The 13,593-nt window shown below is 54.3% G+C and overlaps 1 protein-coding gene across 1 annotated transcript in view; it reads right to left on the minus strand.

Moving 5' to 3' along the window:
- Positions 1 to 13,593, minus strand: part of CACNA1E (calcium voltage-gated channel subunit alpha1 E) — a 113,853-nt gene that overhangs the window by 56,869 nt on the left and 43,391 nt on the right. Inside the window, exon 8 of the mRNA XM_074876946.1 lies at positions 3,549 to 3,652. Within this exon, the coding sequence (XP_074733047.1) occupies positions 3,549 to 3,652 (104 nt within the window). The remainder of the gene's footprint in view (positions 1 to 3,548; positions 3,653 to 13,593) is intronic.

Genomic DNA, 13,593 nt, shown 5'->3' on the forward strand with positions numbered 1-13,593 from the left:
TCTGGAGATGCAGCATGAATGCACAGATCCAAAGTGTTTTACGTGAGAAACAACTGAACAAAAAAACCCCACCGTTTCACAAAGAAGGGAGACCAGCCCTTTGCAAATCTTCGGTATGGTGCACGTGCAACTTTTCCATCCCCCTGACCCAAAGCCAACTGACCGCAGGGCACTGCACAAAAGGGGCCAGGGGTGGAAGGAGGTCCCATCCACACCTCCTACCCATCCCACAGCAGAGATGGCTGCGGCACACCATTCCCTCTCTGCACTACAGCACTTCTCCCTGGGAAGAGGTGCAGAGCTGCAGGTGCACCCTGCCTCACCACAGCAGGGTGCTGGGTGACACCAACCTCAGGCCACAGGACAGCAGCAGGCAACACTCGATATGAGTCTCAGCATCTTCCCAAGCTCCCAAATCCACCGGCTGCCACGTGGCAGAAAACAGGGCATTTCAACTGATGCTCCACCCTCTCTCGCTCCCACTGACTCTCTTCTGCCAGGATTATTTCGGTAGCTTGTGTAGCTTTAAAAGCTGAGCAGTCACATCTCCTTGGGCTTCATACCTGCTCTCAAAGAGGAACAGGGCCAATTTTTTTTTTTCTTTCCTGCTTTCAGTTAGAATTAATTGATCCATAATTGCACCCATAGAGGGGGAAAAGTTAATAGACACCGTAACAAGTGCCAAAGCCCCAGAAGAACTGACTCTCCAAGCCCTTCCTGCCTGGAGCGACTCCATCTCCTCTTAATAGTGTTGCATGCAATTCCAGTGCGTGTGTGCGTGTTAGTATTTAGAGAGAAAAATCGAGGAGCCTCAGTATGATGGAAATCATTTCTTTTCCTCTCCCACATACTTTGTGCTTAGGAGCAGATGGATCCAGGCTGTTTACATCACGGAGGTCATGCCTCAGCTTAACAGTTGGGGAACTGACTGTTGGGAGAGATGCGCATCACAACCAGAAGATTGCTAAATCTGGGCTCCGGCAAACTTCTGATGGTGGCAAGTTAAACATACAAATGTCCTCCTGCAGCCTCTTTGCATTCAGGACTTGCCTCGGGTGTTTGATTGTTTCCTCAAAGAAAACCGCTGCTGAGACGAAGTGAGGGCAGAGAGGCAGCTCTGCAGCAGCTCATGAGCGAGATCTTCAAGAAGAAGGCTGGAAATCCCAAGTGGACCTCATTATTCACCGGTGCAGATGGTGCTGTTTGCAAGCAATATGGGTCCAGGTTTCTGCAAGCAGGCTACCAGGACTCGCCACTCACTGCTGCGTCCCAAGTTAACAGAGCAACTGTGATTTCAGCTAGCTGGGCACGGCTGCCTGCCTTCCCCCAGAGCAGTGCTGTAACACTGGGGAAAGGTTTCCTTTGCGTGGAGGTGTTTCCATGGAGCTCATCCCCAAAGTGACCTTCTCCTCCCAGCTCAGCCCAGCCGCGGCGTGTGCAGGGAGATCCAGCCAGACCCTGCCTGCTCATCCAGCTCAAAGGCTGGGGGATGGAAAGGTCACCCTTCCCCACCCGCAGCAGAGCCAAGTGCTCTCTTCCAGCACAAGAGGGTTGCGAGAAGTGTTAAAAACAAAGCAAGCAAAGCAAGGAACGAAGCCCTTCTTATTGCACTCAAGGATGCACATTGTTTTCCTGCAGAAGTACCTTCTCCCATCTCGTGTCGCACCCCTCTGTGGATCTGGCAGCAGCTTTGGCAAGAGGATGCTTCACCACCGCCAAGGTACTACATCCACTGAGCCGCAGAGGATGTCCGTGGCTGTGGCCAGGCAGGAGGGCATGTGCAGTGGCCTTGCCATCACGTGGCAGAGCCCAGCCTGCCGCCTCCGCTCACCTCACTCAGCCCTCCAGAAAGCTGAGCAGTTGCGCTTTTCCCTAGGTATCTGGCACACCACAAGAGCATCTCCATTGCCAATTAGGCCACCCACCCACTTGCATCCTTCCCCAATACAAACCCTATTAGCAATAAACAAACAGTCGAAATGCCAGCCGGCGCCTGGGAAGAGCCCTAGACAACTGCATCCAATTCGGCAGGCGTGGGAACAGCTGCCTCGCACAGTCCCGGTGCAGGCAAGCACCGAGCATGGACCAGGGCACAGGCCAGACATCCCACTAGCCACCCTGTGCTTCTCCTGCCAGTGGCTAGCTTGCAGACCAGAGCAGTGCTACTTTGCTGTGTCCCCAGGCTGCTCTCACCATCATGCCAGCACCAAAAGCCTCAGTGTCCACACAACACACTATGTGGAACAATTCAACACTGCAATAAGGGGCTTTTCCAGCTGCCTAGCCCTGAGTTTCCTAACTTCCCTTCTCTGGGCTTTTATAGGAAAGCTCCTGCTTGACACTGACACCCAGTTGAACTTTGCTCAAATCCCCAAGCTGGATGTGGCGTAAGAAATGCAAAAGCCACCCAACACTGCTTGGATGTCTTCATCTTCGGTAAGAGCTCCCTCCCTGAAAGGCAGGATGAAGCCCTTCCTGCAGCCCGTCACCAGAGCCCAGACTGAGAGCTGGGGAAATTCAACCCACCAACAGACCCTGAAGCCCAGCTTGGCATTCCAGAAACATTCCTGAAACAACCACCATCACACCTGAACTCACAGGGACACTTAGGACAGCAACAGAGGTGGCCAGGGCGAGTCTCCACATTGATCCCTGAACCTAAGGGCTATCCAGCTGGCCAAACCAGTGCTATGGTGGCACTTTTTTTTTGCCATGGTGGGTAATTAGGAAAAAAATTACTTGCTGCAGTGCACAGGGCATGGTGGCTCTGCCATCTGCAGCAAGGGCAAAGGAGTCCAACATCCCCCTCCCAGTGCAGGAGAAGGCATGCTCTCCCCATGCACCAGCCCCTGCCAGCGGTTGAGGATGTCTGATGCAACCACAGTTCATTGTCATGGAGACAAGAAGCCTTTTTCTCTCCAAACCCAGCTTAATGACTTGGATTAAAACCTCCTTTCCCCTGGGAATTGCAGAACAGGGATAGTCGCATTGTCCCTACATCCCAGGCTTGTCCACGTGCATGCCAGGCACCCCTACCCTCACCGCTCTTCATACCCCACCAGCGTCAGGCACATCCTCCCAGCCACGGCCCGCATGGCATGGAGGTGCCCCACATTGCCCCCACACATGCCCAAAACCCATCCCAACCCATGCCCACCACATTCCATCAGCCAGAAAATGCACACCCAACTACCCTGGACTCAAGCACACTTCCATAAGGCCCCTCCATGTCTCTCCCCTCCAGCAGGTCCCAAGCAGCCAGAAGATCAACACTGACGATTTCTCACAGGTGACCAAAACCATGAGCTCTTCAGCAATGAGAAACAAGAAAGCATCTTCAAGGCTGCACCTTTCCCAGCCTCTCAGGGAGCAAAGGAGCTAAACAGAGCTGGGGAGCGATCCCTTGCTGTGGGGCAGGCAGGCTTGGAGGGGACAGGGGGACCCAGCTACTGGGGTCCTGGGGGGCACAGCAGTACCAGGGGCCAACTTTGGGGCTCAGAGACATGTGATGGGCATGGCCCGAAGGGGAAGGACAGCATCTTGCTTACCCCGACAGCACTCCCAGGACAAGGTTGAGGACAAAGAAGGATCCAATGATGATGAGGGGGATGAAGTACAGCCAGTTCCAGGTGGCTCCTAAGGCATCATTGGTCTGGAGGGGAAAGAAAAAACACGTGTGATGTTATCTTCAACACCAGCACCTGAGGCAGAGGGATGGTGCATTAGCTTCAGCACGGTGGCAATTCTCCCTCCAGGCTGACCACACTAGGCTCCTCAGGGTGACATGGCCATGCCTGCCAAGCCTTGATGGGCACCAGGTGCTGCCTGTGCAGGCATGCCTGCAGGGGAGCTCCCCATGCCTCTCAGCATCCTGCCCCAGCCACACTCTCTTCCACCACCTCCAGCCGTCATCGGGCAGGGCCGCTCTCCTCTGCCTCCTCCTACCATCCCTCCAGGGACACAGGGGCTGTAAGACAGTGGTATAGCAAGAGGTGCAGGGCCTTGCAGCCTGAAATCAGGGGCATGGGGGACACCCCGAACATGCCTCCCCCAGCAGCTCGATTCAGTGCTCCCCTGCACATCCCACCGAGACAGGACAAAACAGCCCAGCGACAGCAGTGCCTGACGAGCACAACACAGGTGAAGAGGGAAAGATTTATAAGGTGTCGGAGGGCCAGGGAAGCTGGTAACTAAAGAATAGGCAGCCTTGGACAGCAGAAAAGGGGCTGGTGCAGACAAGCCCCACGCCTTCAAATGGGTGTTTTGCTGATGGCATTGCTAAATACCTTGCAGACACCCTCCTGCCCCAGGCACACTACCCCAACCCCAAGGAGCTAATGACAGCGCAAAGCCTGACAGCTAAAAAGGGTGCTGGCAAGCCCTGCTCAGTGCCTCCAGACATTTATTCACTGAGGCTTTTAATAAAGCAGTGCCCCCCTGTACCTCGCAGCCACTTCCCAGGCCCCATTTGTCCTCTGGTGTCAGGCACGGCGCACATGACGCCGGGCTGGAGGGTGATGCGGCAGAACGTGACTGTCTGGGGGAGGTGGTATCAATCTTGTTGCAATGAAAGACTCTTTCTCTTTTCTCTCTCTTCCCCCCTCTCCCCGTGCTAATTAAGCCCTCATCTTCGTCTGAGTCATTGGCACCACATCTCCCGGTCAGCCAGTGCAGGAGCCGAGATGAGGCTCTGCAAGGGGAGAAGCGCATCTCCGAGGGTGGAGAGAAAGCCACTGCGCCGGAGTCTTCCTCCGATGATGACCAAGGCACCAGCGGGAACCTCAGCCAGGCTTCCCCACCACCCTGACACTGAGCCCAAGGCAGGAAGGGTGACACCAGCACATCCCGCTGCAGGCACTGACCACAGCACTGGGAGGTGGATGTTGTGGGCAGAGACCCCAGTGCTGAGGACCGCCTGGCACACAGTAGCAATAAGGACTTTCCCCTTGGCTGGGGAAAGACGATTCACTGGCCTCCTCCTTCAGCACCAGGGAAGCCACATATGTCTTCTCAAGGTCCTGTACACCTTTCAGGACCCCCAGTAGACCACCAGCCCCTTTCCTTGGGGCCACAGAAGCGAGTGCACGGAGGTGGGAATGATGCGTGGGAATCCCATACAGCCAGCATTCATCACTGCCCTCCAGAGACACCCAGACCACCGCGCTCTGCTCTGACAGCACCATTTGCCACAGTGTCTTCAAGGCATCGTGCATCCCTCAGCCCAAGCTTGGCTGGGCTTCAGCTCCCTGACAAGTTGCCACTGGGTACCTGCCACCTGTGCCAGGATTGCTCACCTTTGAAACTGGCTCCTGCCCAAAACCCACGGGCTTTCCCCAAGGTCTTTGGCACAGGGGATGCAAACCAGATAAACTCCTTTCCTACAGGTGAACAAGACATCTTCCCTCAGGGCTGGGCCATCGCCACCCCTCCTTTGGCCTTATCCTCTCCAGCAATGCTCAGCAGGAGATGGAGGGGGAGACAGGGATGAGATGATGGAGCAGAGAGCAATTTCCCCATGGTTATCAGCCAGTAATATCAGCAGCAGCACCCAGACCACCTCTTCCCACAGTGTTTCGTGGACACGGTCAAATCTGGTGGCACTGGGCACTTGCAGTCAGGAAACCTGAGGCAGGAGCTTGGCAGCACCCTGATGGGATGGGCTGTCTGCGATCCCGACCTCTACGTGCATTTGGGTACCCAGCTCCCATGGGGGTGGAGATAAATTAGACAGATTTTAGGGGGTTTTGGGGAGTTACATGTCCAGTACTGCTAGCAGCCAGCAGCTCCAGGAGGGGCACTGCTGAGGCAGGGGAGGGGATGAGGAACTGTGGTCACAGACCCCACGTACCCAAGGACACACCACTGGCCACTCGGGTGGTCCCAGACACCCAGGCCGATGCCAGCAGCCCCAGGAGCAGTGGTGCCCCAAGCAGCCACAGGGGTCCCCTTGGCTGGTGCCAGCTGGTGCCCAGCTCCAAGATAAAATTTTCCAGGGCACATCCCAATGCTCCCTACAAAACCAAGAGCTGGTGATGCCCAGCCAGGATGCAGTGCTTTCAGCCTGTCATCTGGTACCTGCTTGGCTGCTCCAACTGCCAAAATTTGTCCTTTTATTCCCCAAGGAGCCGGAAAAGTTGTTCCAGTACCTTTGCAGCACCCAGGCTGCAGAGGTCCTAGCCGGGGGGAACAAGGGGGCTTGTTTGGGAAAGATGAGGGGCTTGGCGTTTCACAGGCTCTGCATCTTCCCCTGCTTCTCTAGCCTGTGGTGGAGAGCATGACCACAAAGCATCCAGTGCAGCAGGGCATCAGCACACAGAACAGTACGTGTGCATACACACACAGAAGTGGGTGTATTCCCATCTCTCCACTCCCAAAGCTGAAGTCCGTGTGCCCAGGAAACCAAAGGAACCGCCATGCCTGGCCATGTGTCCTGTCAGCCCTGGTGCTCTGACACACACCATGCTCCCCAGCTGGAGGCCAGTGGGTTTGCCTGGAGGGAGGATGTGGACTGCCAGGGTCTTGCAGAGTTGCTGAGTCCAGACCCTCTTCCGTGACGCAATCTCCCCCAGATTTTGTCAACTCTACCTTAAAACTCACTATTCCCACTGGAAGGTTCCTCAAGCAGATGCTTTAATGGCTGCTCTAATTTTCATCCTAAATTTATTTGTGGTTATTTTATACACCGTTCCATTCTTTTGCCAGCGTTGGCCTTTGGCTGAAATAGTTCTTCTCCTTCCCATTTCCCATCCTGATATATTTATAGATAGCAATCATGACCATCCCCAGTCTCTGCTTTGCTAGCCAAAACAAGGTTCCTCCAGTTGTCTCTCACACAATTAGCTCTCCCTCTCTGTTTTATCTAGTAGTCCCTTCCCTGCTCCTGTCCAGGCTCAGTTCATCTTCCCTGGACATAGGAGACCCAAGTGAGCCATTCTGATGGGTCCCACTCCATCCCTGCATGATGCTACCGAGACTTTTGCATCCTGCCTGCAAACCTCCCTCCTACTCCAGGGCATCGCTGGCCTGCGGTCACCCTGCGGCCACTCGCTCATCCCCTCCTCCTCCACACAGCTACTTTCCAATCAGCAAGACCTAGGCTCCTTGGAGATATCTTTGCTGTTCCCCAACAAGCACACGGCTTTCCATTTCTCACTGCATCCCACACCTCTTCCTCCAGCCCTCGAACACCTCCAGCCCGGGGTGGCAGCCTCCGTCCCCCCAGCGCTGGGATGCCAGCCGACACTGGAAGCAGGAAAACCTGTGACTCATTCCCGAGGAGCCCCGCTGGTCGCCACCAGCCACTATGTCCCCTCAACACCACCCAGCGCCATCCCGATGCTGCTCGCTTCCCTGCCAGCCTCGCAGAGCTCCTCTCCTCCTTCCTCTCTTCTCCGTTTTATTAACACTTTCCCATAGCAAAAGCTTTACTACAAAGAGCAGCTCTACACATTTCCAGGTCTCCGATGCCAGGTTAGCCTGGAGTGACCTACCTTTGGCAAACTCATGATTCATTTCCCTCTTCTGCCTTCCAAATCTGTTCCAAAATGGCATGCGATCGAGGTCAGGCTTACAGTCCTATTCCTGCCTGCCTTACTTTTTTTCCCCTCCTCCCCCCGCTTTTAAATATAGGCATCGCATTCGCTATTCTCCAGTCAGATGGTGCCTCCCCCAACTCGATGGAGTTGTTAAAAATACTTGTTACCAGACCTGCCATTTCATGTGCCAGCTCCCTCTGAGCACGGAGTGGGGGGGAAGCCATCCCGAGCGCTGGGCTGATGGGCACGATGGTCTCAGCACTTGGCTTCCACATCGGCTGTGCTTGTGGCCATGTCCTCGTTCCCACTATCCAGCCTTTTGTTGCCTCTGTCTTTGTGTTGACAAAAAGCTGGGGTGAAATAGCCATCCATGCCCAAATCTCCCCAGCTGTCGCTTTACTGTGCCTTGCTTCCATCTGCAGAGATGGGGAATCGCTCACCGCCCCTTTCAGCGTCCTTCGTGAGGCCTGTGTCAACATGACTTTTAATGGCTCCTATAGCACTTCCCAACTTCTTTGGCACCAAGACGTAGTAGTCTTGACTGAGAAGCCCCTTTTCCCATCCCTTTGGGGCATCATTTGTTCTTAATATCCCTCCGTAGACAGTGGTTCATCACCTTGGTCCACTGTGCCTTCCCATAGGTTTTTTCCCCTTTGCTGAAGGTACCAGGAGGTCATCATGTGCAGAAGTCAGGGTAGACACAGAAAGTTTAATCCCCAAATTACACAAACACTGTAACTCCTTTAATGAAGAAATTCCTGGCTCCTGCCTCTGGCTCCCTGTGCACCAGACCAGGTCCTGTCACTCACAGGAAGCGGATTTGCTGCCTGACACCTGATCTTTGCTGCTTCTTCCTTTCCCTTTAAGACAACCACCTTTTCATTATGTACCCCACCAGCCTAAACCACCACCATCCAAACTCTCCCATGGCCATCAGACCAAGAAACACATTTGGTACTGCCTCCAGGCATACCCAAGACACCAACACATGAACTTGTCAGTGAAGAGTAAAGAGCCACAGCTTCCCCAAGCAACTATGCACCCAAGGGTGTTTCTCATGCCAAGGCATCGGTGGAGACTCCCAGCCAGAGCTGAACCACCACACTCACATCTCAGACATGACCCTGCTGCCAGCAAAGCCTCCGAGCCTATAAATGACACCACTCAGGTGTGGGAGCAGGACCCTCGTGGGGTAACAGAGCTGGCATGGCGGGTCCCCTCCCAATTCTCAACCGCCGGCACAGGGTTATTCTTCTGGCAGCACTTATGTTGGGTTTTTTGGTTTGGTTTTTTTTTTCAAAGGGCGGGAAAAGGCGCAGGGAGCTGCAAAAGCAGGTCTCACTCGGGGGGCCAGAAATCTAAAGAAATCTAAATATATACCCAAGTCGAATGCAAAGCACAAGCTCGCAGCCCACACGTACCCTCCCTCGGGCTGCGTTCGCATGGGAAACTTTAGGATTTCTTTGCTATAGGGGAAGGTGGGAAAAAAAAGCCAAAAAAACCCCACAAATTCAGTCTCTCCTACCTAAAAATAAACAGAGAGCATGTTCTGCCTGTGCAGGGTGCCTTTAATGGCTACTCATTACCCACCAGCTCAAGGAGGGGGACTGGGGATTGAGGCTGCGAGCACCCAACTCACTTGGGGAGCAGCAGGACAACAGGGAGCTGCTGGACTTCATTCACACAGCAATCCATCCTCATTGTTTCTCTACCGTCTAGTAACAGGGCCGCGCTCCCACTTCAAGCTTTCCCTGGAGAGGAGGGGAGATTTCTGCCCCTTCCCAGCAAGAGATGTGTCCTGGAGACCTCCACATCCAGCTTGGCTAACATCAACAGCACACACGGGTGCCCTGTAGGCTGTCAGGTCCCCTCACAAAATCCAGTTGCATTAGGAGAAAGCTTCTGTGGTTTCTGTTTGAATCCAGACCAAAAGGGCACCTAGTTGGATTGGGGTAATATACATTCATTTCTGTAACCAACTGGCCGTGATGTGCTTGGGGGATACAGCAGCACTGCGCTACAGGGCAGGGGGAAATCCACAGGACAGCAGCACAGGTGGCCCCATCCTGTTCTCATTGTGGTCCTCTGACAGGGATCTCCCACCCTATGGAGAGCTCCCACAGGGACCCACAGCTTTGCCTGCATTGCAGGCAGGTTCTAATGGGCAGGGATGGAGTGACCAAACCATCCCAACCACTGCAGCTGTGCAGGAGAGGTCTGCTTGTCCCCCTGGCTGCAATGCTAGTGAGGGGGTTTGGGGATGATGGGGAAAGGCAGGATCTCGGGAGGCTTTGCCCTGGGCACTGTGCCTGCCTTCCGCAGCACTTCCCAGGAGCTCGCTGCCCTGCATGGGGGCAGAGCAGACCTGGTGGAACAGCACGTGCAAAACCACCACAGCTTCCATGATTTGTAGACCAAATCCTTGGCTCAGCAACACCTGATGGTATTTGCCTGGTGGTGACACCCACTGTGACCCTGATGCCATCCCCCTAGCATCACCTCTGTGACCCCCAACCTGATCCTCCCTGCAAACCACAGCTACACCCAGCTGAGAAACACACACAGACTAGCAGGAATGGCCTTCAGAATTTCCATACCCCAGCAAAAAAGGGGGGGGGGAATAAAAAAAATACCTTACAGCAGATTCCCTGGCCTAATCAGTTCCCTCAAGACCTTGACACCCGCTGCTGCTCTCCCCAGCGCAGTAACAGATCTCCTTCTTCCCTTTAATAGCAGTAATTTGATCTCCTGCATGCAGGGCCATGCTTCACTCCCTGCCAGCCCTGCCTGGTATCCATCAGCGACCCCACACTGGACAAGATCTGAATGAAAATGCTTTGCTTTTCCAAATCAGGTTAATGAGGAAATTGGTACATTTCCTTTGCAGGGCTGGGGCTAGCCCACGGCGGGATGCATCCTGCCACAGCTACGTATCAGGGTCTCCAGGCAGGGTGAGCAGCTCCTGCCCAATGCCCTGCCTGCAGCGCTGCCTTTCGCTGGCCACGGGGTGCTCTGGGGTGCCGGGGGCAGGCAGGAGTCCTAGCAGAGGGGTGCACAAAGCTCAGCAAAGCCTGCAGCGCATGGGCATTCTTGTGTCTGTGCATGTGTGTGGAAGGGGAAGGAGTGGGGAAACAGGAAAAAAGCCAATATCTTTCATTTTTCTGTTTTATAAATGGAAAGCAAAAAATGCATTGCTAGAAGCGTTACTAAAAATCAAATGTTTTCAAAACATTTCAAATAGGCGTGGAGACCAATTATTGCTCTGTTCTCATCTAATCCACCAAGAAATCACACCCAGATGTCCCAGCATCTCTCTGCAGACCCTGTCTCCACACATGCCTTCTCCTCCTTCTCTCTCCTCAGCCACCCCTCACTGTGACCACCACCCCTCGGCTGTCCCTACCTCTGCGCCCAAGCCCCCACCTTCCCCAGCCCCGGATAGCAGCACCCCCCTAACTGCCCCACAGGCAGGATGAACTTTTCCTGATGGAGTATTTGCAAAGTTCCGCTGCCTTCATTAAACCCAACACTTGGTTAAGGCAGCGCTGGCGTTCCCAGGGCAGGTCCTCGGCATCGGGCTCGGACACGTGCCAGCACCGCTGCCTCTCCGGGTAGACCCAGAGCCTGCGTGCTGCAGCGGGGCATGGTTTTCATGGGATCAGCACTAGGGCTGGTTTTCAATGGGGCTTAGTGATGGCCAGCCTGGATTCCTGCTTTGTTTCAAGCATGTTGCAAGCCCAGAGAGGCAGCTCGGGCCTTATGATACATTTCCTAGATGCAGGAACATCCCTGGCTCCAGCTGTGATGCTCTGGGACAACAGACCCACACGCAACCTCACTTGAGGACCCCAAATCACCCCAATAAACCCAAAATCCAGCCCTGATGCACAGCAGCACATGTACCAACAGAGAGATGTGGAAACAAATTTGCAAAGCCTTGCCGGCACAATTTCCAGCACCAAACCCACTAATGACATTACAGGTCCTGGGCTTAACAAAGATGAGCAAGGAGGCACCAGGCAGCACCAAGAGCCCCTACCACCTCCCGTCCTTGAGCCTGGAGCTGTTGGGCAGAGCACTGGTGCCTGAGCATCAGTGCCCCTCGGCTCCCCTACTCTTGCCGGCAGACGGTCTAGGAGTGAGACTTTCCCGCGCAGGCAGGGAAGAGGGTGTGGGCAGGGAGCTTTTGATAGAACATGCCTGCAAAGCTAGGGATCCAGCAGACACAGTTTGTTTCTTGCTGTGTCATTTCAGCACACACACGGAGGGAAAAGGGAAAAAAAAAAAAAGAAAAAAAAAAGGCAGGAAGATTTGGCAAGCTGGTGAGGGTCTGGCTTTGCTGAGTGTGGAGAAAGAGCCATTTGTTTCAGAGGGAGAAGAGGGTAAAGCAGACTGGCTGTCACACACGTGCCCATTGAGGATGGGCTCCAGCATCCATGGCTGGCAGCACACGAGCTGCCAACTCGGGCACCAACAGGAGCCATTTGGGGAAAAAAAAAACTCATTTCCTTAAAAGTTAGGAAGGTTTTAAACCCTTGAGGTGGAACTTGAAGTCTCCTCTCTGAAGTCCTCACTGACTTAATCACATTTAAGACACTCAGTGTTTAACATTTCAGAGGAAGAAGCAGGAAGAGGCTCTGTCCTGCGGTGCCACGAGTGCCGGGGACTTTTTGGCAGCCCTCGTCCCCCTGCCAGCACACAGCACACCCCGCTTCTCCCGCACGGCCGGGAGCCACCAAGAATAGCTGCAGAGGCATTAAGATCTGTGCTTGCTACCGAGCTGCTAAGAGTACTGGGTGTTGATTAAATTTTCATACCTCCCTGACAGGATATTTTTTGTGTGTTGTGTTTTAATTTAAAACACACAAGAAGGGACTCCTTTTCCCTTTGCAAGCACTCCAGGTTGAGAGCCTGGCATCATCCCAGGGCACAGAGGACTAAAAAGCCAAGTAGTTTTCCCCTTTCACCATCGCTCCCATCTCCTCCACTGTCCAGCGTCTCTCCCTCCTCCTCTTCTTCCTCTCCCCAGATACCAGCTCTAGCCAGCACCACTCCTTTCTGGGAGCCACTATTACCCATCACACTCCCAGCTTCACCATCCGCAGTACCCGAAGGAGCAGCAGGAGCAGCAGGGCAGGCTCAGCCCCTGACTGCGGGGACCTCTGCTGTACTGAGCTCCTCCACTGCTCCACTCATCACCGTGGTGTCAGGGCAGGTGCTGTTGTTTGGGGAGGGGGGGGTCTTTGCACCACTAGCCCTCACTGTAGAGTCCTTATGACCCTCAGCACGTGGCCAGCACCACTGAAGCTCTGCCTTCGGAGCAGGGACCCCAGGGGACAGGCACTGATGTGCAAAGGAGCTGCAGCAGCTCTTGGAAGCACCAAGGCTCAGGGAGGTTTCCTGGCTCAGCTCCAGGTCTAAGCAAACCTCAGCAATGCAGAGTAAACTCCTCTCTGGCCAAGCCATTAATTTTGCTGGCCCTCCACTGCCCCACATAAAGGCAGACACTGCCCTCGCTCTCCAAAAGGCAAGAGGAGAAACGAAGCCAGACCTGCACTCTGCTCAGGTCCCTCTCACACTGTTCACACACAGGTGCTTCGGGGAGAGCAGCTGAGTGCTGAGCATCCCAAGGAATGATTGTGACACCCCAGGAATTTACGCCAACAAGTGATGAGCAATCTTGTACACACACCCATGGAAAAATAACTGCTTTGCAACAATTCTGCCTGGGCCCCTCCAAGGCCACTCAACTAGTGCAACTGGGGACGTGGCAGGGAGCAGAACAGCCGAGCCGTGCAGCTGTCTCTGAGCCATGTGCTCCAGCATGGCCAGTGATTTAACACACCTCCCTTTCCCAGTGCCCCAAATCAGGGCTGCCTGAACAGTCCCCATTTCAAAAACGACTGATGTTTCACCACATTTGATAAACCAGGCAGGAGATCTCAGGTTTAGTGCCTCACAGTCAAAATCAGCCTAAGCCAAATTCACAAGACCCAGCCCCACGCTCAGCAGCACAAAACACCAACATGTGCACGTGGTGAGATTCATCTCGGTCCTT

Source organism: Strix uralensis, chromosome 8 (genome assembly GCF_047716275.1).
Source record: "Strix uralensis isolate ZFMK-TIS-50842 chromosome 8, bStrUra1, whole genome shotgun sequence".
NCBI lineage: Eukaryota > Metazoa > Chordata > Aves > Strigiformes > Strigidae > Strix > Strix uralensis.